At 41.6% G+C, this 22,586-nt stretch overlaps 1 protein-coding gene across 5 annotated transcripts in view; it reads right to left on the reverse strand.

Annotated features, from left to right (window-relative positions):
- Positions 1–22,586, reverse strand: part of LOC126295151 (zinc finger protein 721-like) — a 201,094-nt gene that overhangs the window by 25,879 nt on the left and 152,629 nt on the right. For 3 of the 5 annotated variants that reach the window (XR_007552392.1, XM_049987439.1, XM_049987442.1), the window contains exon 5: positions 13,655–13,692. Coding sequence is in view for 4 of the 5 variants with exons in the window: in XM_049987439.1 (XP_049843396.1) it covers positions 13,655–13,692 (38 nt within the window). In the remaining variant the exon portion in view is untranslated. Of the gene's footprint in view, positions 1–3,783; positions 3,932–13,402; positions 13,525–13,654; positions 13,693–22,586 lie in introns of all 5 variants that reach the window. The other 2 variants (XM_049987440.1, XM_049987441.1) reach the window with 2 other exon arrangements.

Here is a 22,586-nt window from a genome sequence, read left to right on the forward strand (position 1 = left end):
ATTCTTTCTGGTTTCTGTATAACTGCAACCATATCACACTCCCTTCTCAACTATGACTTCCCTTTTGTGTTCTTTGACTCATAACTGTAGCCTGGTTTCTGTACAAGTTATAAATAATCTCTCAGTCCTTGTATTTTATCCTCACTACCTTCAAAATTTCAAAGAGTGTATTCCACTCAACATTGTCAAGGGCTTTCTCTGTAACTACACATGATATAAATGCAAGGTTGCCTTTCTTCAATCTACCTTCTAGGCTAAGTTGTAGGGTCAGTACTGACTCACATGCTCCTACATTTCTCCTTAATCCAAACCAATCTTCCCCAAGGACAGCTTCTACCAGTTTTCATTCTTCTGTAAATAATTTGTGTTAGTACATTATAACTATGACTTATTAAATGAATGGCTCAACAGTATTCACACCTGCCTTCTTCAGAACTGTAATTATTATTTTCTTCATGAAGCTCAATTTGGCGATCTCATAGTCTTGCATACCAGACAGAATAATTTTGCCATGACTGGCCATCCCAAGAATCTCAATAATTGTAATGGAATTTTGTCTACTCTAAGGGCCTCAATTCCTCTTAGATCTTCCAGTTTTCTGTCAAATCCTTCCCACAGTACCGTATGTCCCAACTCATCTTCACCTACTTAATCATCTCTTTCAGCAACATTGTACTCAAGTTTGTTTCCTTTGCACGGACTAATTATACAGACTGGAACAGGTATAGGTGAAGATATTTTCATATGTGGTGCTTAATATGTACATACATCAGTATGTTGGTTGTTTTTATTCTGCATCGAACCCATAAACACATCACAAACTTTACGCCCTGGCATTTTTTGCACGATCACAACTGCATTACTAAGTGAACTACTCCTGTCGCTATGCGCTTATCATTTTGCATCCGTGTCCACACTTCAATACCTGATCGGCTGGCCAGTGGAAAACAGGTATTAATGGCTAACTCTTACCAAATGTACTTGAAGGTACTAACCAACCTAAAAACATACAATTTATAATCGCTATAACTATTAGTCGGCGAATGATGTAAATACTGATGTAATGTTGTTCAGTACAGTACACCATTCTCAATCACGAATAGAAAAATATGCGCTTATTCCCATTACACCCAGTACATTACTTCCACTATGTATTCCCTTCTTTGCTTACTTTTGGTATGCCATCTTGATAAGCTACTTAACTTTTCTCCAAAGGTCTCGTTAATTTTCCTATAGGCAGCACAACCCTTTCCCTAGCTATGTATGCTTCTATGGCTTTGCACTTGTCCACTAGACATTCCTGCTTAGTCATTATGCACTTTCTGTCAATCTCATTTCTTAGATGCCTGTATTCCATTTTGTTTGCTTTATTTTTATACTTTCTCATTTCACCCCTCACATTCAGTATCTCTTGCATTATGCTATACATAGCACCGTACTCACATTCCTATTTTTTTATACATTACTTATCCCACATTACCCCTGCTTGATTTCCTGTTGATAACTCTGCACTGATATAGCCAGAACTCCTGTTCTTCCTGCCACCACACTTCACTAATTGCCAGTTTACTGAACTCTAATCTGTCAATTTCCCTTTTTAAAACCAACCTACTTCATTAACGGCTCAAACATTCCACTCTCCAAGCTGTAAAATACCATTTTTGTCTTTTCGTATAATGATATCCTCCTGAGTAGTCATCCCCCTTCCTCCACTCCCCCCCCCCCCCCTCACGGGCACTCACTCTCTCTCTCTCTCTCTCTCACACACACACACACACACACACACAGAGAGAGAGAGAGAGAGAGAGAGAGAGAGAGAGAGAGAGAGAGAGAGAGAGGGGGGGGGGGGGGGGGGAGGGAGGGAGAGAGAGACCGAATGGCAAACTATTTTACCTCTGTAATATTTTATCCAAGAGAATGCCATCATCATTAAGTCATACAATAAAGACACATGTCCTCAGGAAGGAAATATCAGCTCTCATTTCCCCTTGCTCTCAACATTTTTCATTTTTGGACCACTTGTTGGGTGAGTCAATGACAAAAATACACTCCTCGAAATGGAAAAAAGAAAACATTGACACCGGTGTGTCAGACCCACCATACTTGCTCCAGACACTGCGAGGGGGCTGTACAAGCGATGATCACATGCACGGCACAGCGGACACACCAGGAACCGCGGTGTTGGCCGTCGAATGGCGCTAGCTGCGCAGCATTTGTGCACCGCCGCCGTCAGTGTCAGCCAGTTTGCCATGGCATACAGAGCTCCATCGCAGTCTTTAACACTGGTAGCATGCCGCGACAGCGTGGACGTGAACCGTATGTGCAGTTGACTGACTTTGAGCGAGGGCGTATAGTGGGCATGCGGGAGGCCGGGTGGACGTACCGCCGAATTGCTCAACACGTGGGGCGTGAGGTCTCCGCAGTACATCGATGTTGTTGCCAGTGGTCGGAGGAAGGTGCACGTGCCCGTCGACCTGGGACCGGACCGCAGCGATGCACGGATGCACGCCAAGACCGTAGGATCCTACACAGTGCCGTAGGGGACCGCACCGCCACTTCCCAGCAAATTAGGGACACTGTTGCTCCTGGGGTATCGGCGAGGACCATTCGCAACCGTCTCCATGAAGCTGGGCTACGGTCCCGCACACCGTTAGGCCGTCTTCCGCTCACGCCCCAACATCGTGCAGCCCGCCTCCAGTGGTGTCTTGACAGGCGTGAATGGAGGGACGAATGGAGACGTGTCGTCTTCAGCGATGAGAGTCGCTTCTGCCTTGGTGCCAATGATGGTCGTATGCGTGTTTGGCGCCGTGCAGGTGAGCGCCACAATCAGGACTGCATACGACCGAGGCACACAGGGCCAACACCCGGCATCATGGTGTGGGGAGCGATCTCCTGCACTGGCCGTACACCTCTGGTGATCGTCGAGGGGACACTGAATAGTGCACGGTACATCCAAACCGTCATCGAACCCATCGTTCTACCATTCCTAGACCGGCAAGGGAACTTGCTGTTCCAACAGGACAATGCACGTCCGCATGTATCCCGTGCCACCCAACGTGCTCTAGAAGGTGTAAGTCAACTACCCTGGCCAGCAAGATCTCCGGATCTGTCCCCCATTGAGCATGTTTGGGACTGGATGAAGCGTCGTCTCACGCGGTCTGCACGTCCAGCACGAATGCTGGTCCAACTGAGGCGTCAGGGGGAAATGGCATGGCAAGTCGTTCCACAGGACTACATCCAGCATCTCTATGATCGTCTCCATGGGAGAATAGCAGCCTGCATTGTTGCGAAAGGTGGATATACACTGTACTAGTGCCGACATTGTGCATGCCCTGTTGCCTGTGTCTATGTGCCTGTGGTTCTTTCAGTGTGATCATGTGATGTATCTGACCCCAGGAATGTGTCAATAAAGTTTCCCCTTCCTGGGACAATGAATTCACGGTGTTCTTATTGAAATTTCTAGGAGTGTAGATTCAGGGTCTGGATTCCTTCAAAATGTAACATAGTCTCAAGTTATGATGTAACATTTAAGCCAGAAGAAGTCTGTAGTTTCTGTTGGGGTCATGGACGGCAGGGGGGGGGGGGTTTAGTGCTCAATAATCCTTACTAGACAACTGACAATCAAGGGGTGAAACCAGCTTTGTGATGTTCTGCAAGCATTTTAAATACTTCAATAAGTGTCAGTTAATTAAAATGATAGGTATTTTCAATGTGAACAGCGTCAAGATGCTGCAGAATTAGGTGTTTTCAGTTTCCAGATCATACTGAATACTGTAACATTACCAGCCACATATTCCGCGACGATAATTTTCATGCCAACCAGTCCAGAACTGCGACTACAGGATGAAAAAAAATGTTCTGGGTCAATAATATGCCTGAATAGCCTGTAACGTCCTTATATTTGAGCCTCAGAGAAAATCTCTGGAACAACCTGAAACAACACATCAATCACGCATGGCGTTGCACAGTCCGTTGGGAATATGAAATGGAACGATCAAATAAACTCAATGAAAGGTGGGGCAGGTGCCAGACATTAGTTGATTGGTAGGATACTAGAAAAATGCAACCTATAAAGGAGATGCTTCGAAATACACATGCAGCTATCCTAGAACATTGCTGATACTTTGGGATCCATACCAAATAGGGACAACAGGTGATACTGAAAGCACACAAAGAAGACAGGATGAACTGTCACAGGTTTGTTTGACCAATGGGAAGTGTCATGCAAATGCTGAAAAATCTTAACTGGATGACACCAACTTTCCTGTAATAACCCCTTACAAAGTTCTGAAAATCAATATCAAGTGAAGAATATAGGGATATACTACAAATGCCTACATATTTTTCCCAAAAGGACTGCAAAGATAAGGCCAGACTAATAACAGCATACACAGAGACATTTAAGCAATTGCTCTTCTCACTCTGGATTGGGAATAAAACCTTAATATGTGGTAGGCACAATGGGAAGCACCCTGTGTCATGCATGTCACAAAATATGGATGTGGATATAGATGTTGATGTAGATGTACATCTGACTGAGATGTGGTGAGAATAAGATGGGTATACACATATGTCTGCTCAATTCAAAATGCTGTCCTGTTCTTACCACAGTGAAACAAGTGTTTTTAACATATGTGGAGGTGTTAAAGTTATCATAATGACATTACCAATTTTTATATCCATGCGCTCACAACATGAGGTAGTCTTTTCTCTCATGCAGTGTACGTGAATGAAGCAGGAAGAAGAGCAAACAACAAGTGATAGCAGAAACCCTACAGACACCATACAGTGGCTTGAAAAATATACACAAGTGAGCCAAAACATTACGACTATTACCAACTGTGAGACTAAAGTCGGAAAGAAAGGATCCAAGTGCAGCAAGGAGATACGGTGTATCATTCTAGCAATGATGTGTGCTCCAAATGGGAAAATCCACTGACGGAAGCAAGTTTGAGAAAGGACGCATTATTACTTATTCAGTTACATACAATTTCTAAGTGGTGACTAATTTCAAACATAATGTTCATTCTGAAACCTTGGATGCATTTCAGTTATTAGTTTGAGCACAATTCCACTGATATAGTTACATGACATCTACATGGTATGGATCAGTACAACAAACGTGTTACAGCCTTAACAAACAATTGGTACATATGACAGAATATCTTAAGTGTAAGCCTGAGCGTAAGCTAGTCTGTTGAATGTACCACTTCTGTATTATGTAACAATATTAGGGAAGGAAAGTAGCTACTCGCTATATAGCAGAGATGCTGAGCCGCAGATAGACACAACAATCATAGCTTTCGGCCATTAAGGTCTCTGTCACAAGCGGGAAAGCGCCGGTAGACAGGCATAATAAAATAACACACACACAAAATTACGAGCTTTCGCAACCGGCGGTTGCTTCGTCAGGAAAAAGGGAAGGAGAAGACAAGATGAAAGGATGTGGGTTTTAAAGGAGAGAGTATGGAGTCATTCCAATTCCGGGAGCGGAAAGACTTACCTTAGGGGGAAAAAAGGATAGGTGTATACTCGCGCACACACACACACATATCCATCCATACATATACAGACACAAGCAGACATATTTAAAGGCAAAGAGTTTGGGCAGAGATGTCAGTCGAGGCGGATGTGCAGAGGCAAAGATGATGTTGAATGACAGGTGAGGTATGAGTGGTGGCAACTTGAAATTACTGGAGATTGAGGCCTGGTGATTAATGAGAAGAGAGGATATATTGAAGGGCAAGTTCCCATCTCCAGAGATCGGATAGGTTGGTGTTAGTGGGAAGTATCCAGATAACCCGGACGGTGTAACACTGTGCCAAGATGTGCTGGCCGTGCACCAAGGCATGTTTAGCCACAGGGTGATCCTCATTACCAACAAACACTGTTTGCCTGTGTCCATTCATGCGAATGGACAGTTTGTTGCTGGTCATTCCCACATAGAAACCGTCACAGTGTAGGCACATCAGTTGGTAAATCACGTGGGTCCTTTCACATGTGGCTCTGCCTTTGATCGTGTACACCTTCTGGGTTACAGGACTGGAGTAGGTGGTGGTGGGAGGGTGCATGGGACAGGTTTTACACAGGGGCGGTTACAAGGGTAGGAGCCAGAGGGTAGGGAAGTTGTTTTGTGGATTTCATAGGGATGAACCAAGAGGTTACGAAGGTTAGGTGGAAGGAGGAAAGACACACTTTGTGGAGTGGGGAGGATTTCATGAAGGATGGATCTCATTTCGGGGCAGGATTTTAGGAAGTTGTATCCCTGCTGGAGAGCCACATTCAGAGTCTGATCCAGTCCCGGGAAGTATCCTGTCACAAGTGGGGAACTTTTGGAGTTCTTCTGTGAGAGGTTCTGGGTTAGAGGGGATGAGGAAGTGGCTCTGGTTATTTGCTTCTGTACCAGGTTGGGAGGGTAGTTGCGGGATGCGAAAACTGTTTTCAGGTTGTTGGTGTAATGGTTCAGGGATTCAGGACTGGAGCAGATTCGTTTCCCACGAAGGCCTAGGCTGTAGGGAAGGGACCATTTGACATGGAATGGTTGGCACCTGTCATAATGGAGGTACTGTTGCTTGTTGGTGAGTTTGATGTGGACGGATATGTGAAGCTGGCCACTGGACAGATGGAGGTCAACGTCAAGGAAAATGGCATGGGATTTGGAGTAGGACCAGGTTAATCTGATGGAACCAAAAGAGTTGAGGTTGGAGAGGAAATTCTGGAGTTGTTCTTCACTGTGAGTCCAGATCATGAAGATGTCATCAATAAATCTGTACCAAACTTTGGGTCGGCAGGCCTGGGTATCCAAGAAGGCTTCCTCTAAGTGACCCATGAATAGGTTGGCATACGAGGGGGCCATCCTGGTACCCATGGCTGTTCCCTCTAATTATTGGTATGTCTGGCCTTCAAAAGTGAAGAAGTTGTGGGTCAGGATGAAGCTAGCTAAGGTAATGAGGAAAGGGGTTTTAGGTAGGGTGGCAGGTGATCGGCGTGAAAGGAAGTGCTCCATCACAGTGAGGCCCTCGACGTGCGGGATATTTGTGTATAAGGAAGTGGCATCAATGGTAACAAGGATGGTTTCCGGAGGTAACAGATTGGGTAAGGATTCCAGGCGTTCGAGAAAGTGGTTGGTGTCTTTGATGAAGGATGGAAGACTGCATGTAATGGGTTGAAGGTGTTGATGTACGTAGGCAGAGATACGTTCTGTGGGGGCTTAGTAACCAGCTACAATGGGGCGGCCGGGATGATTGGGTTTGTGAATTTTAGGAAGAAGGTAGAAGGTATACCTTGACAAATACCTCAATGGCCAAAAGCTGTAATTGTGAGAATCTTTTTGTTGTGCCTATCTGTGACTCAGCATCTCCACTATACGATGAGTAGCAACACTCCTTCTCTAACATTGTTACATTCCTTCCCTGATTTTCCATTGTTTGGCTTCTGTATTATGGTCATACCACATTTATTATACAGATTCGTATTACATAGATGCCAAGCAAGTACATCAGTGGAATTATGCTCTAACAAATACTTGAAATGTAAGCAATTGTCTGAGAATTATCATTAATGTTCAAAAGTAATCAACACCGAGAAATTGTATACAACTGTGTCACAACCCTGAATAAACAATAATGCAATTTAAGTTGCTGGTCCTTTACCAATAAAATGTTAGAATTACATAAAGACACTGATTGTTATGGCACAGGGTCCAGGAATGTGGAACTCAGACTCTGAAGTTGATCAGCTGTTCTTGTGCCACTGTCATGATTGTCTATGGAAAGCAGTTTAACCTTTGGCCAGGTGTGGCTGATCAAACTGACACACCCTGAAATTTTCTGTCAATTATATTTCAACACTTGGCAGAAATTATGCATTTTCACTAGCAGTTTCTCTTCTCCATATCCTTTTCACTATCAAGTGCTTCGGTATTAGTGTGACTGCTTTGTTGTGAAGAAACGTGCTGATTGCTCAATTTTCATATTTCACTTCAACAGTACATTATCTGATTATCAACATAGCGTTGTAAGCAGTACAAAACTACTTTAGAATGCAAAATGGATTTCTCTTCTTTTTGGGCCATTCAATCATTTGTTATGACTATGTGAGTATCAAGTGTCAAATTGATACAGCACATCTGATTGCATTATTTTAGATCAGGCGTACTTGATCACGGCAGACATAAGTTAACATGTGTAATCTCCTCAACTCAAAACATGTTAAAGGAGCTCAACAGGTGTCTGAAGTAGACAGTAATGTTTTTTAAAAGATTTTGAAAATTAAGTGGAAACAGATTGTGATGACAAAACGGAAGCTCATCAGGAAGATTCAAAAACACGAAGATGACAAAGAAGATGAACTTTTTGAGAAAAATGATCATTACTACACTACAACACAAAAACAGACAAAATAAAATGAAGTTCCACCATCACGCAGAATAAAGTTCTGCACCCACAATATTATTTGAAAGTTACCTGGACCTGTAGGTCCGCGGCAAAAGTACTGAGAATGCTTCTGGAGTGCTGAAGCTACCTAATGGGTGACACCATTTCATCCATTTTAGTGCTGTACAATATCATCACAATGAGAACATCAAAGCCTCATTACAGCATGAAAGAGACAGGAACCAGTACATGTTACTCAACTGAAAACTTTCACCAGTCTCTTATTTTTAACCTGTGCTACAAAAACTAACAGATAATGCTTAAAGATTCTGTCAGGAAATTATGGGGATGGACTGTCAGAAGTCTTGTACTCTCACAGAAAAAATGTTACGGTAGGGTAGGTGAGAACTGGAAGGATTTCATGGGAAATGCAGCTTTCAGCAGTACATACTGAGAAACTCAAACGAATGACATATTACAATACATGCTTCTGGATTCCCAGGTATTTTTCTGGCATAATTTAGAAATATATGCTGGGCTGCAACAATAATTATACCATATGAGCAACACACCTTCAGATCTTGTTCTGTGACTGTGTGAACCTATCAGTCAGGTCAAAATGTGACAGCAGACAACTAGTTCACCAGTACTGTCTTACAGAAGAGTTCAGGACGGGAAAAAAATCTTTCTTTTTTTGGAACAATGAAGAAACATAAGCATGAGTTTCTTCTGACATTTACTACCAACAAAGAGAGAAACATCCACAGTACATTACAAAATGTATCAAAAGACAATCTATTTGATGCACAGTGATACTTTTTGCTCTGATTGTGGTAAAATTCCTCACTTGTTAAGACACTCATACAATGATGGCCACGCGGGGTAGCCACGCGGTCAGAAGCATTTTGTCACGGTCTGCGTGGCTCCCCCCATCGAATGTTCAAGTCCTCCCTTGTGTGTGTGTGTGTGTGTGTGTGTGTGTGTGTGTGTGTGTGTGTGTCATCCTTAGAGTAAGTTAGTTTAAGTTAGGATTAAATAGTGTGAAAGCTTAGGGACCAATGACCTCAGTAGTTTGGTCCCATAAGACCATACCACAAATTTCCATTTCAAACAGTGGTGATAAGACAGAATGATTAATATTTCTACTGTTGTTGAGCTCTTATGCCATATTTTTCTTTCTATCTATTAAGATGCTTACCATTTATAGGGCGTTTAATTAGTGAAATTTAATTGAAAAGCAAATGAATAAGTGATGTGATCAATCTGATAAGCCACCTACAACCTGTTGTGGAGAACACTGTGACTGACAGACAGTTAAGGATGATGAAACCATAGGTAAGGGACAGAGTATCACATTTCCAAGCTTTTCACAGAAAATAGAAATTGAAGGTTTCCTCACTCTGTAAAGCAGAATAGTTGGTGATCTGTGGTAGACCTGATGACAGAGTACAATGCTGGTACAGCCACAAGTGTTTCAGAGCATACTGTTGAATGTGAAATTCCACATCAGATGAGCCATTCATGTTCCCATACAGATCCAATGAGTTTGTGATCAATGATTTCAATGGATACAGTGTCATCGAGAATAGGGTGTGGATCAACGGAGATGTACTGCACAGTAAGAAGAATCACGTTTCTGGTTATAATAGGTCAATGGTCAACTCCCGACACTCCGTTATCCAGGCAAACGGCTGCTTGAAATGTGTATTGTGTCCCAGATGCATGCCAGTTAGGGCAGTATTATGCTACAGGGGATGCTCACGTGAGCATCCATGGGGCATTTTGCAATAATCCAAGGCACCATGACAACTGTATAAGGTATGTGAGAAAAGTAATAAGACTCATGTTTTTATCTCCCAAAGCTTTTATTTTGTTTTTCCAAATATCAATGCAGTCCCTTCAAAGTAATTCCCTTTGGTAGCTATACATCAGCAGAGTCACTGTTTGCACTCTTGGTAGCAGTGCTGAAAGGTTTCAAATGATAGGGCCTTTAACATGTCAGTCACATTCTTTTGAACATTCTCCAGAGTCCCAAAATAATGTCTTTTTAAGACACCATTCAATTTAAGGAAAAGAAAAAAAAGACACAACTGAGATCAGGTGAGTAGGGAACTGCGGAACAACAGGAATTTCTTTTGAGGTCAAAAATTCCGTGATGTAAGTGGCTGCGTGACATGAGGCACTGTCATGATGCAGCATCCAATTGTCTGCAATGTCTGGTCTCACTTGATTCACCCTTTTTCTGACCCTTTCAAGGACATATTTGAGAAATACCTAGTTGACCGTTTGTCCTGGAGGAACAAACTCTTGATGAACCACACCCATACTGTAAATCAAATCAGCATTGTTCTGATCTATGATTTGCTTATTCGAGCTTTCTTCAGTCAATGAGTTGTCTCAGTGTGCCATTCCTCTGCCACTTTGTCTCAGAATTATACTAAAAAATCTGGGATTCATCACCTGAGATCACAACTGAACCATTTGCGGTCATTGGCAATCCTCTCAAAAAGATCAACAAGTGTTTCTTTGACTGAGCTTCTGCTCAGTTGTGAGGTTTTCTGGTACCATTTTAGCACAAACCTTCTGTATGTGCAAAATTTTGGTCCTAATTTGAGGTACAGTGAAAGTGTTTAGTTTAATGGGTCATCCATCATCCTTGTTAAATGTCGATCCAATCACACAAGAGCATGCACACATTCAACATTTTTGTCAGTCTTTGAAGTTGAAGATCTCCCATACCGATGTTCTTCTTCAAACTATTCTCCTTCCAAAAATGTTTTGTACCAGTGAAAATCCTGTGCTCTCGATGATTAATGTTCCCCATAGGCCAGTTTCAACTTTTTAAAGGTCACAATCGTGGATTCCTCAAGTTTAACACAAAACTTGATGGCACAACATTCTGTAAATTCTATAGTGCCATTTTTGTGACACACAAAGTGAAACAGAACTTTCCTGATGGTGCTCTCAAACATCACAAGCTGTGTGTACGGAGCTTAAACTCGAACTGAGAATCTGGAAGGGATGAACACAGTGGTCTGTGTAAGTAGAACAACACAGTGTTGCCAGATCACTCTCAGTGTTGTCAGTCTCATTACTTTTTACACACACCTCATAGGCTATGTGAGCATTACTATGAACCACCTCCAACCCTTCACATTTCACTTATTCTCTTTCAGCAACAGCACCTTCCAGCATGATAACTGTCTGTTCCACAAGGACAGAATTGTGCTGCAGCAGTTCAAGGAGCAGAACAGTGATCTCATGTCAATGTCACAACCACCCTATTTTCTTCATCTGAACTCGATGAAGCACATCTGGGTTGTTATTGGGCTCCAACTGTGTGTCCAGAAACCACTATAAGTGGACATCTTGGGGAACATATGTCTGCAGACCCACTGAGGACTTTTTGAATCCATGTTACACAGAATAACTGCTGTACTGTGTTCCTAAGGTGTGCCAATGGATTATTAAGGAGGTGATCGTAAAGTTTTGGCCCACCGGTTTCTACAGGAGCAAATCAGAACTAATGGACACCATCTACTATAAAGAAACTATTTTTTTTATTTATTTATTTTGCAATATTAATAGTCTATTTTGTAGAGTGCGAAGTAATATAAGAAGTAAACTGTATGTGAAAGGGGTATAGGACACACAGAACAAACATATCTTGTGTGACATCTACTGTGCTGGCTCTGTTTCACTATCAAAGCACTGATAAGTAACGAAATAGATTTTTGTCTTCATGATTTAAGACCTTGGTACTAAGGCACAAATATGAAGTAGTGGTGACTGTACAATGCCTTACAAAAAAGAAGTGAAGCACCCAGAAGGGGAGGAAGAAATGAAAAGCAATGACGCTTCACGGCTCGGGAGAGTACACGATATTACTTCAGTGATTACAAAATTGAGTCTGATTTACAAAAAATCTTATAACTATGATTCAACTTATCAGTATGACGTTCCACCCTCTTTGGCACGGATGCACACACTGATTCAGATGGGAAGAGTGTCATAATGCCACTGTACCTGCTCCCGATGCGAGCTGGCCAAGAACTGTAATAGCCAGTTCTCAATGTGCTGGGTACTGGCACTCAGAAAGACTTGACATCTAAGTTAGTCCCACACATTCTATTAGGGACAGGTCTGTGAATTTTGCTGGTGACGTCAGCATCACAGAGACAGTTCGTAGAGGTGTGTGCCACATGTGGACTACCCGTCCCTTTGAAAACTGTCACCAAAATTCTGTGCCACAAGAGGAATCGGGAAGTCCGAGTCGTATTGATGTGCCACCAGAGTTCCCTCAGTCACTATTAGTCATAATATGAAGTTAAACCCGGTGATTTGAACTTCGGTGACACCAAGAGTAATACTGCTGTGCCTCCGCAAAATACTGGTAAAATGGGACTTCGCCCCAGGTCGCCGCCATACTCGCTGATGACAGTCGGCGGGGTGGTGCAGAAATGCAACCCGTCGCTAAACACAATGTGATGCCATTCACCGGCACTCCGTACATCACAGTCTTGGCAATCCTTCAAATGCAGCCATTTGTTTTTAACATGTTACTGGAAGTCTGCACAGGGGACTGTAAATCCCTAGGCAGGCTGCTGCCAGTCTCTGAGCAATGGTGTGGGATGACACAAAATGATACAGAGAATACATTACATGTTTTTGAATGGCAGGCACAGATATGAAGGGGTTATCACATGCTCAATGTACAACACAACAGTCCCCACTCGTGGTGGTCCAGACATGGTTGATCAGAATCTTGACAAGTATACCTGTCCTCACATACCCGTGCAGTCCGACACTGGACCACTGTCTCAACCGAATGCCCCACAAATATTGATGCTGCACTATTTGATACCAAATGGAGATCCTCAACACCATCAAGAGCTGATGAAAATATCTCACACAAGTACAAAGCATCTGTATCCTTCACAGGGATCACTCAACATCTGATACAGTACACACACTCTGGTGGATGTTCTACCAGTCACAGAGAATTATAACTATAATCATTTACATACCTGCCAATGTTGTGTATGTGCACAAAGCAAAATTGACACCTGACCATGTCTTCTGGGTGCTTCACTTTTTCTGTCAGTGTGTGGATGATGTTCACCATTGGTTATAAAAAAGTATTATGGATCTATTAAAAAAATTAAGTTGCACAAAACAAAACTTCAGCTGAATTTCATATCATACTGGTACGTCAAATTAGTTATGTACCACATTATTTAAAGATTTATTTGGGCTTTTGTGGTAGAGAATAATCTTACCAGGTTCTCGGAGAAGTTGCATCACTCGCATCCCGCATCTGGAACCGAGAAAGTGATCTGTGTATATGTAAGTGTACTACTTGTCTGCCCTGAAAGACAACTAAATGTAAAAGAGGAATCTGTGCTTTAACTAATTTTACTGAACAGACATACTATTTTTCATTTTTCTTCTGAAACAGAAATAATTATATTCAATGACACTGACTGCACAAAGAATGCTGATATTTTGTTTGTTGCTTTAACAGCAGCAATTATTTATTTTTGCCTTTTATATTGATTTCATTTATGAAAGTGGCTATCAGAATTGTTACAACGTGCACTATTGAAGCATCCTGAAAAGCTTTTTATGCTGTAACAATGTTGTGAAAATTTATTGTATTTATGAAGAGGTGAGATTCCTTGTATAAATATTCTTTGTAGATCCTTAAATATATGCAGAAACATGATGCATATCTAACTGTTTCTTGAATCACCATAATATGTAGTCAAAAAGTACTAAAACCCTACCAATGTTATGCAATGTTCTACTATTTTAACAGTAGTAACGCCCAGTGTGACTGCTGTGTCTTTATTAATGAGATGATGTGACATTATGCATGCAATTCACGATAAGAAAGGCAACTGTGAGCCTGTTCCCTTAACAATTATGAGTAAATAAAAACTAGTGAACAAAATGATCGTCACTATCTCCTTTGTTCATACAGTTGTCTATGGGAATAGGAGAAAGTGATGGGGGAACAGTTCTTCATAATCTTCGATCCGATGTCGCGCAACCAAAAGAAACGAGTAAAAGTTTTGTGAGTAAACATTATTCAACACTTCTGCTGCATACACATTTTGAAAGTGCAGAACTTCTGAAACAATGAGTTTTCGGTTCAAGAACTATCTTCAACATCATATTTTACAGACTTTTGCTTATTTTTTGACATTATGTTTGGGCCACTGGAACAGCCTTTCATGTTACAAAATTAATGTATGTATGTATGTATTGTAAATGAAATCTTTTAACCCCCATAACTTGCACAATAGCTCTTGACATAGTCACCTGTGTGGATGACAGGTGTCATCCACAGCATAAACAGTGTATTTGTACACTTTGAACAGTGTATCTGGATTCTTTTAGTAGTGTTTTATTTAAATCAAAACATAATACATTTAATACACCAACGCAGTAAGTTATGCACTAGGTGAAAAATATTTTTGGCACTTGTTTGTAAATGGCTGCAGTACCTCCCTCACAGCACCCAACTTGTCATTCTCTGTAAACCCTTCTATTGAGGAGAGTATAAAAACTTCAGATACCTCCACTGACCCCCCCATGAACCATGGACCTTGCCATTGGTGGGCCATGAACCATGGACCTTGCCATTGGTGGGGAGGCTTTCGTGCCTGAGCGATACAGATGGCCGTACCGTAGGTGCAACCACAACGGAGGGGTATCTGTTGAGAGGCCAGACAAACGTGTGGTTCCTGAAGAGGGGCAGCAGCCTTTTCAGTAGTTGCAGGGGCAACAGTCTGGATGATTGACTGATCTGGCCTTGCAACATTAACCAAAACGGCCTTGCTGTGCTGGTACTGCGAACGGCTGAAAGCAAGGGGAAACTACAGCCGTAATTTATCCCGAGGACATGCAGCTTTACTGTATGAAAGTATTTGTTTAGAGTGTAGTCATGTATGGCAGTGAAACATGGACGATACCTAGTTTGGACAAGAAGAGAATAGAAGCTTTCGAAATGTGGTGCTACAGAATAATACTGAAGATAAGGTGGATAGATCACGTAACTAATGAGGAGGTATTGAATAGGATTGGGGAGAAGAGAAGTTTGTGGCACAACTTGACTAGAAGAAGGGATCGGTTGGTAGGACATGTTTTGAGGCATCAAGGGATCACAAATTTAGCATTGGAGGGCAGTGTGGAGGGTAAAAATCGTAGAGGGAGACCGAGAGATGAGTACACTAAGTCGATTCAGAAGGATGTAGGTTGCAGTAGGTACTGGGAGATGAAGAAGCTTGCACAGGATAGAGCAGCATGGAGAGCTGCATCAAACCAGTCTCAGGACTGAAGACAACAACAACAACAACCTCCACTGAAACCTGGAATGGTTTTCATTCAGGCATAGGAAGCATGATTCAAGTCTGTTGCCCTTCTAATTAACCCACAACCTTGATAAACTTATTCTAGAACGTCTCAAGAGATCCACACAAACATTCCAAACCCTAGAAGAGATATCATGAACTTCACTGTTGTGAATATTTGTACACATTGCAATAATGGATACTACATTTTATTCAAAAATAACTTCATAACATCAATTTCCATCATTTTTACACTACCTTCATTTTTTGCTACATATATGTGCATAATATGATTACAAGATCTTGTTCTAACATTGGTAGAATATTTACTTTTCCTCCACTAAGCTATTCCATCTTTTCCTAAGAGAAATATGTCCTCTTTATTACTTCTTCCTGCGATTCACATTCAGCATTTTCTGCACTTCTTATTCTCTTACTCAATCATGACCACTTTCTTGTACACTATCCTCATTCTCTGAGTCAGCAACACCATTGTTAGGACTTCATCACTGAGCTCATGGAATCATTCCAGCCATACATCAGGAATTCTGCTAAGCTCTGTACATGTTTTTTATTACTTTTGACACTTACTGGAAAAACTAAAAGCATAGAGGATATTTACTTCTCATAAATAAGTACTGTATGCATAAAGCAAACCAACTGTAATTAGTTTTGATATGCCTGAAATTATACAGATGAAGGTTGCATTGACTCTAACAAAGTGCTAAAGGAAATACACTTACTTTGTTTCAAATTGTAACTACATTGCTCACACAGATGGTCACTCTTCTCCATGCTATAATAACATTTCATAAACAATGCAACCCTGTGTACTTGAAAGTCAATGATGGCTAAAGCTAACAGATGGAGAGTTAATGGAAAGGTACTCTAAATGCTGCAAATTCGATCCAGTCCAATTAAAAAAAAACTGAGCTGCAAATAACATGGCTGACAAGCATCACCTGTGTAAGCAACGGAAGATTAAGAAGCATGATGGTCTACCCATTATCAGTTCTACAGAATACACCTCTTGCAGATTGGAGTATAAATATTAGAAAAGATTTTTATTATTGTTTTATGGCACTAGTCTTAGTGGCTATCAATGCCTCAGATGTAAAAAAATTACGACGATAGAATATGGTGTCATATGTATAGATATGGCATTAAAACATGATAAAAAATCGATCACATAATATAACAACTATGTGCCTAAACACTCAACACATTATACTAGCAAAAGAAACTATGATGTATCAAAGTCAAAAAAATACAAATCCCTAAGCTGGAGAGATAGAAAACAAGAACAGCACATAAAAATAAAAAGATTGTTAAGGCATTACAGTAGAAGCTTTCCTTCACAAATCACAGGAAACACTCTATGCCAACACGTGTGAGCAATAGAGGTGTGCCTTCAATTAGCTCACTCCTTAGTTCATCCAAATTAGCACACTGAATTAAAATACGTGGCTCAATGAGACCGCACCCACACATATTCATATCACATTAAAGTGAGTGAACAATGTATGCCCAATGTGAAATCAACACAGTATAGCAGACATCTTTGACAAAAGCAAAAGGAAACACAACCATACAACAGCACTGCTCTGAATTTCTTGTGACAGGCAGCATCTTGCCATTCTGTGTGCAAAGCTCACAAAATTATGTGCCTTGGCTCTGATCACAGTCTCCATTAGAATTTCTAAAACAGACTTCTTAGCCTTTCACTCACCAAATACATTCTCTGGTACACAGTAGGCAGCTGCAAAGAAGGGCTGGAAAGAGTCAGGCGAGAAGTGGGAAATAGTACTTCCCCTTTCTCCCTTCTGCCCTTCTACTGTCCACCATCTGTGCTGTCAGCTGTCACTGGAAGACTAAATTGTTATACTGTTCACCATTCATGGTTTTCCTTTTTCTTTTTACTTCTTATGTACTGCACCAGTGAGAAATATCAAAGATCTAGTTAAGTGCAGACATCGCATCTGCATTGTTATTGTTGTTGTGGTCTTCAGTCCTGAGACTGGTTTGATGCAGCTCTCCTTGCTACTCTATCCTGTGCAAGCTTCTTCATCTCCCAGTACTTACTGCAGCCTACATCCTTCTGAATCTGCTTAGTGTATTCATCTCTCGGTCTCCACGATTTTTACCATCCACGCTGCCCTCCAATGCTAAATTTGTGATCCCTTGATGCCTCAGAACATGTCCTACCAACCGATCCCTTCTTCTTGTCAAGTTGTGCCATAAACTCCTCTTCTCCCCAATTCTATTCAATATCTCCTCATCAGTTATGTGATCTACCCAGCTAATCTTCAGCATTCTTCTGTAGCACCACATTTTGGAAGCTTCTATTCTCTCCTTGTCCAAACTATTTATCGTCCACATTTCACTTCCATACATGGCTACACTTCATACAGATACTTCCAGAAACGACTTCCTGACACTTAAATCTATACTTGATATTAACAAATTTCTCTTCTTGAGAAACGCTTTCCTTGCCATTGCCAGTCTACATTTTATATCCTCTCTACTTCGACCATCATCAGTTATTTTGCTCCCCAAATAGCAAAACTCCTTTACTACTTTAAGTGTCTCATTTCCTAATCTAATTCCCTCAGCATCACCCGACTTAAATCGACTACATTCCATTATCCTCGTTTTGCTTTTGTTGATGTTCATCTTATATCCTCCTTTCAAGACACAGTCCATTCCGTTCAACTGCTCTTCCAAGTCCTTTGCTGTCTCTGACAGATTTACAATGTCATCAGCGAACCTCAAAGTTTTTATTTCTTCTCCATGGATTTTACTACCTACTCAAATTTTTTCGTTTGTTTCCTTTACTGGTTGCTCAATATACAGATTGAATAACATCGGGGAGAGGCTACAACCCTGTCTCACTCCATTCCCAACCACTGCTTCCCTTTCATGCCACTCGACTCTTATAACTGCCATCTAGTTTCTGTACAAATTGTAAATAGCCTTTCGCTCCCTGTATTTTACCCCTGCCACCTACAGAATTTGAAAGACAGTATTCCAGTCAACGTTGTCAAAAGCTTTCTCTAAGTCTACAAATGCTAGAAACGTAGGTTTGCCTTTTCTTAATCTTTCTTCTAACATAAGTCGTAAGGTCAGTATTGCCTCATGTGTTCCGACATTTCTATGGAATCCAAACTGATCCTTCCCGAGGTCGGCTTCTACCAGTTTTTCCATTCGTCTGTAAAGAATTCGTGTTAGTATTTTGCAGCTGTAACTTATTAAACTGATAGTTTGGTATAATGAATCTGCATTATAAGCAAGAAATGGATAGAAAATCCATTCTCAAATTTTTAACTGAATAAAAAAAAAACACATATTTTGCCTACAAAACTTAGTCCACAAGTTGGATACACAGTACCAGTATCAATGCTAACAATACATCAGCTAATTACACCACATATACACAAATAATTTAACTGATATTATTCTGAAAGTTTCAGCCCACTGATGAGGCGAGAGGCTTTATGTATTTATGGCACTTGGACCTCTTCAAGTCAGTCACAGTTAATAATTGCTATGTAATTATATCTGTGAACATGTTTTCAGAAGAGTGAGCACCTTTCTCAGTAGAGCACGTCACTGACTCACAGTCGGATTCCTATTGCATACATTCCTCTCAACTGCAAACAGTAACTCTGTACTTGTACACATTTAACACAGGTGCACACACGAGTATCTTAAACATCAAACCAACGTATGTGATAGTAGGCAGCACCAATCAGTTGCACCTTGACATCAGACTGGATCATAACATAGCGTGAAATCACAGTTTGCTGGGGCCCACACTTCGTACCATATCACTTCCTGGCCACACATATGCCCTCATCCCACTCACTACCTCGTACACCAGGCATGTTCATTTACAGTGTCTAGGGGATGGAAGCTTTCACCTCACATAAAGAGAATGGACCAGAGTCTTCCCTCAATCTTCTGAAATGGGCGGGGATGTGGACTTACTACACTGTTTATGAAGGTGAACTATTTCCCCAGCCTGGCTAGTATTTTAGCAGCACCTGTACCACCTGTATGAAACACACCATAGAAAACAGCTATTTTCTAAGTGCTATTAATGAGAGATGTAAATGGGCCATAGAAATACACCGCCCGCGAAAAAAGTGAAGCACCACAAGATATGGTCATAAGTCAATGTAACTTTGCACACTTAAACACCACCAGCAAATATGTAAGCGATTAGAGATGCAATTCCCTGTGACAGGTAGAACTATCGCTAAAGCATATTAGTGTCAGTTACATTTAATGTCATTAGCAGGCCAGGAGGGGTATATTAATGGCATGAACAGCATCAGACATTCAGTGATTACTGCAAAGAACATGGAGATACTACATACTTGTGTGAGACAGCATTATCAGTTTCTGACAAGAGCTTGAAAAGGGCCCCATTGTGGGCATCCATTCGGCCGTCTCATCAAATAATACAGTATCTAGATTTGTGGGGCATTCAGATGTGACAGTGGCCCGATGTTTGACTGCACGGAAATGTGAGTGGAGGCATCATCCTCGTCAATTTTTCGGACACGCGTCTAATCACCACGAGGGAGGATCACCGTATTGTTCACTGAGTATGTTGTAACCCCTACATATTTGTGTCTACCATCTGAAAACAATTAAAGCACTCCCTGTAATGTTTGGTGTTGTCCTGTGCCATCAGTCAGAGACTAGACGCAGGCAGCCTCACGTGTAGGCTACTTTTAACATTACAATATAAAATGTCTCCGTTCGGAGGGTTGCAAGACTGTGCCGCACGGTCTGCCGATGAATGCCACCGCATTACCTTCGGCAATGAATCGCAGTTCTACACTACTCCAGATGACCGTAACAACTGAGTATGAATGTGAATTGGGGAGAGCTCTCATTCTTCCAACATTCCTGAGAGGCACAGTGGCATTATAATTATTGTACTCCCAGTACCACAATGCTGGGAGCTATCACATATGACTTCTGGTTAAAGCTGGTAGTGATTAAAGGAATTTCAATGGCACTCTGGAACATCACGTACATCCTGCACCCTCACATGTTACCTCTCATGTGACAGCATTGTGGTGCCAGTTTTCAACAGGACAGTGCTCGCCCACACACGGTACGTGTTTCTACGGACAGTCTGCACAGTGTTGTGGTACTCCGGTAGCCAAAGAGATCCCCGTATCTGCCCTGACAGAACTCCTGTGGAACTAACTCAGATGTCAACTCCACCCCAGTGCCAGTATCCAGGATAATGAAGACCAGTTACAACACTTTCCCGCCAGGAGAGGGTGTGACAGCTTTACGACAACCTTCATGACTGAATCAGTGCATACATCCAGACCACACTGGATGCAATGTCACAATGATAAAGCGGCTCACACTGCCATGTTCTTCACAAATCTGACTCAATATCACATACCCACATAGTCCATTAAGTTCCATTTTCTTTTGTCCTTCCCTTGTGAGTGCTTCACTTTTTAGTCAGGCTGTGTATTCCTGAAGCAGACTGACCAAAAGACTGGAATATTAAAATAATTTCACGGAACAGTTTTGGGAATTCACAACATGGGTAGTGAAGGTAGTAGGTAAGTCATGGGTCGTGTCAGGCAGATGTGTCATTTTAAAACAGAGTTGAGAGTATCGAATTGGGAATGAATGATCCTGCCTGCACAGAAAGTTTTGGAAGAGTTCACAATTTCATTCTGGGACATGTGTACGGAAACCTGTTTGGTCACTGACCAGTTCTCTAGGGCAATATTGGAACTTAGTGAGCCAAATTCTTGGTAGGAAGAGGCCACACAACAGAGTGTAAAACCATCAGCTACTCATTTAACTGACAAAGTAGACTGTGAAAGATCTAACAGAACACAATAAATTCCATTTGTCCCAATGAAACCTGAAGTGTGGTGTTGCTCTGTGCGCTCCTCATCATCGACTTATAAACATCTATCCTAGTTTATTTATGTAGGAAATAATCGGTGGGATTTGCTAGAGACTAGCTGGAGATAGTGCAGTGGCAGATCTCATTTTCTCATCTAGTGGTCAGATTAAAGAGGCTTCTGAAAGTAGTTCAATTGTTACACATTTTAAATCCTGACTTATAGGTCAAAGTGAGCCTTATGACCCTTATTTAAACTGATTTAATATTGTGACAATGCAGCAAATTAATGCATGTCTGCCAACTAATGTTCCTGAATAAATTTGTGGATTAGTAATTTGCACCCATGTTGCGCATTTCTAAGAATGTGCAGATTCTGTCTGTGGCTGAGAGTAGGTCTTCACACAACCTTACAGAAGCTCTAAGTATGGACAAGAAGGAACATTTCAACATGTTGCAAAGCTTTAAGAAGGACAAGGAACTTAGGGTAGAATTTAATGTCCCTTTGACAACTAGATAACTGGAAACTGAGCAGGAGCTTCAACTGGGGAAGGAAACCAGCTGTGCATTTTTTAAAAGAACTCTATTGACATTCACCTTAAGCACTTTAGGCTAACCACTGACAACCAAATACTATGTGCAAGATGCAGGTATAAACTGCTGTCTTCTCAAATGTAGGTCCAGTGCATTCCCAGTGGATCGCCAAACTCGGTGTAAAGCTTGTGCTGTGGGTACCACCCTGGCAGAAAATGTGCCCCGTACAGTGGGCAAAGCCTTCTGTTTTTACACATCTGGACACACTGTGCTCACTGACTCTGGACCCAACTGAGCCCACAATTTTCAAGCAGAAGTGTCTGTAAATTACAGAAAGAAATGTGTGTTAGTACTGTAGGCTACCTTGAAGAATTGCGACTCAATGACGAATCGTGGTCACATGTGCTCGCCCAGGCTCCGTCACGCGAACAG

The sequence above is a fragment of the Schistocerca gregaria genome, chromosome 11, assembly GCF_023897955.1.
Source record: "Schistocerca gregaria isolate iqSchGreg1 chromosome 11, iqSchGreg1.2, whole genome shotgun sequence".
Lineage (NCBI taxonomy): Eukaryota > Metazoa > Arthropoda > Insecta > Orthoptera > Acrididae > Schistocerca > Schistocerca gregaria.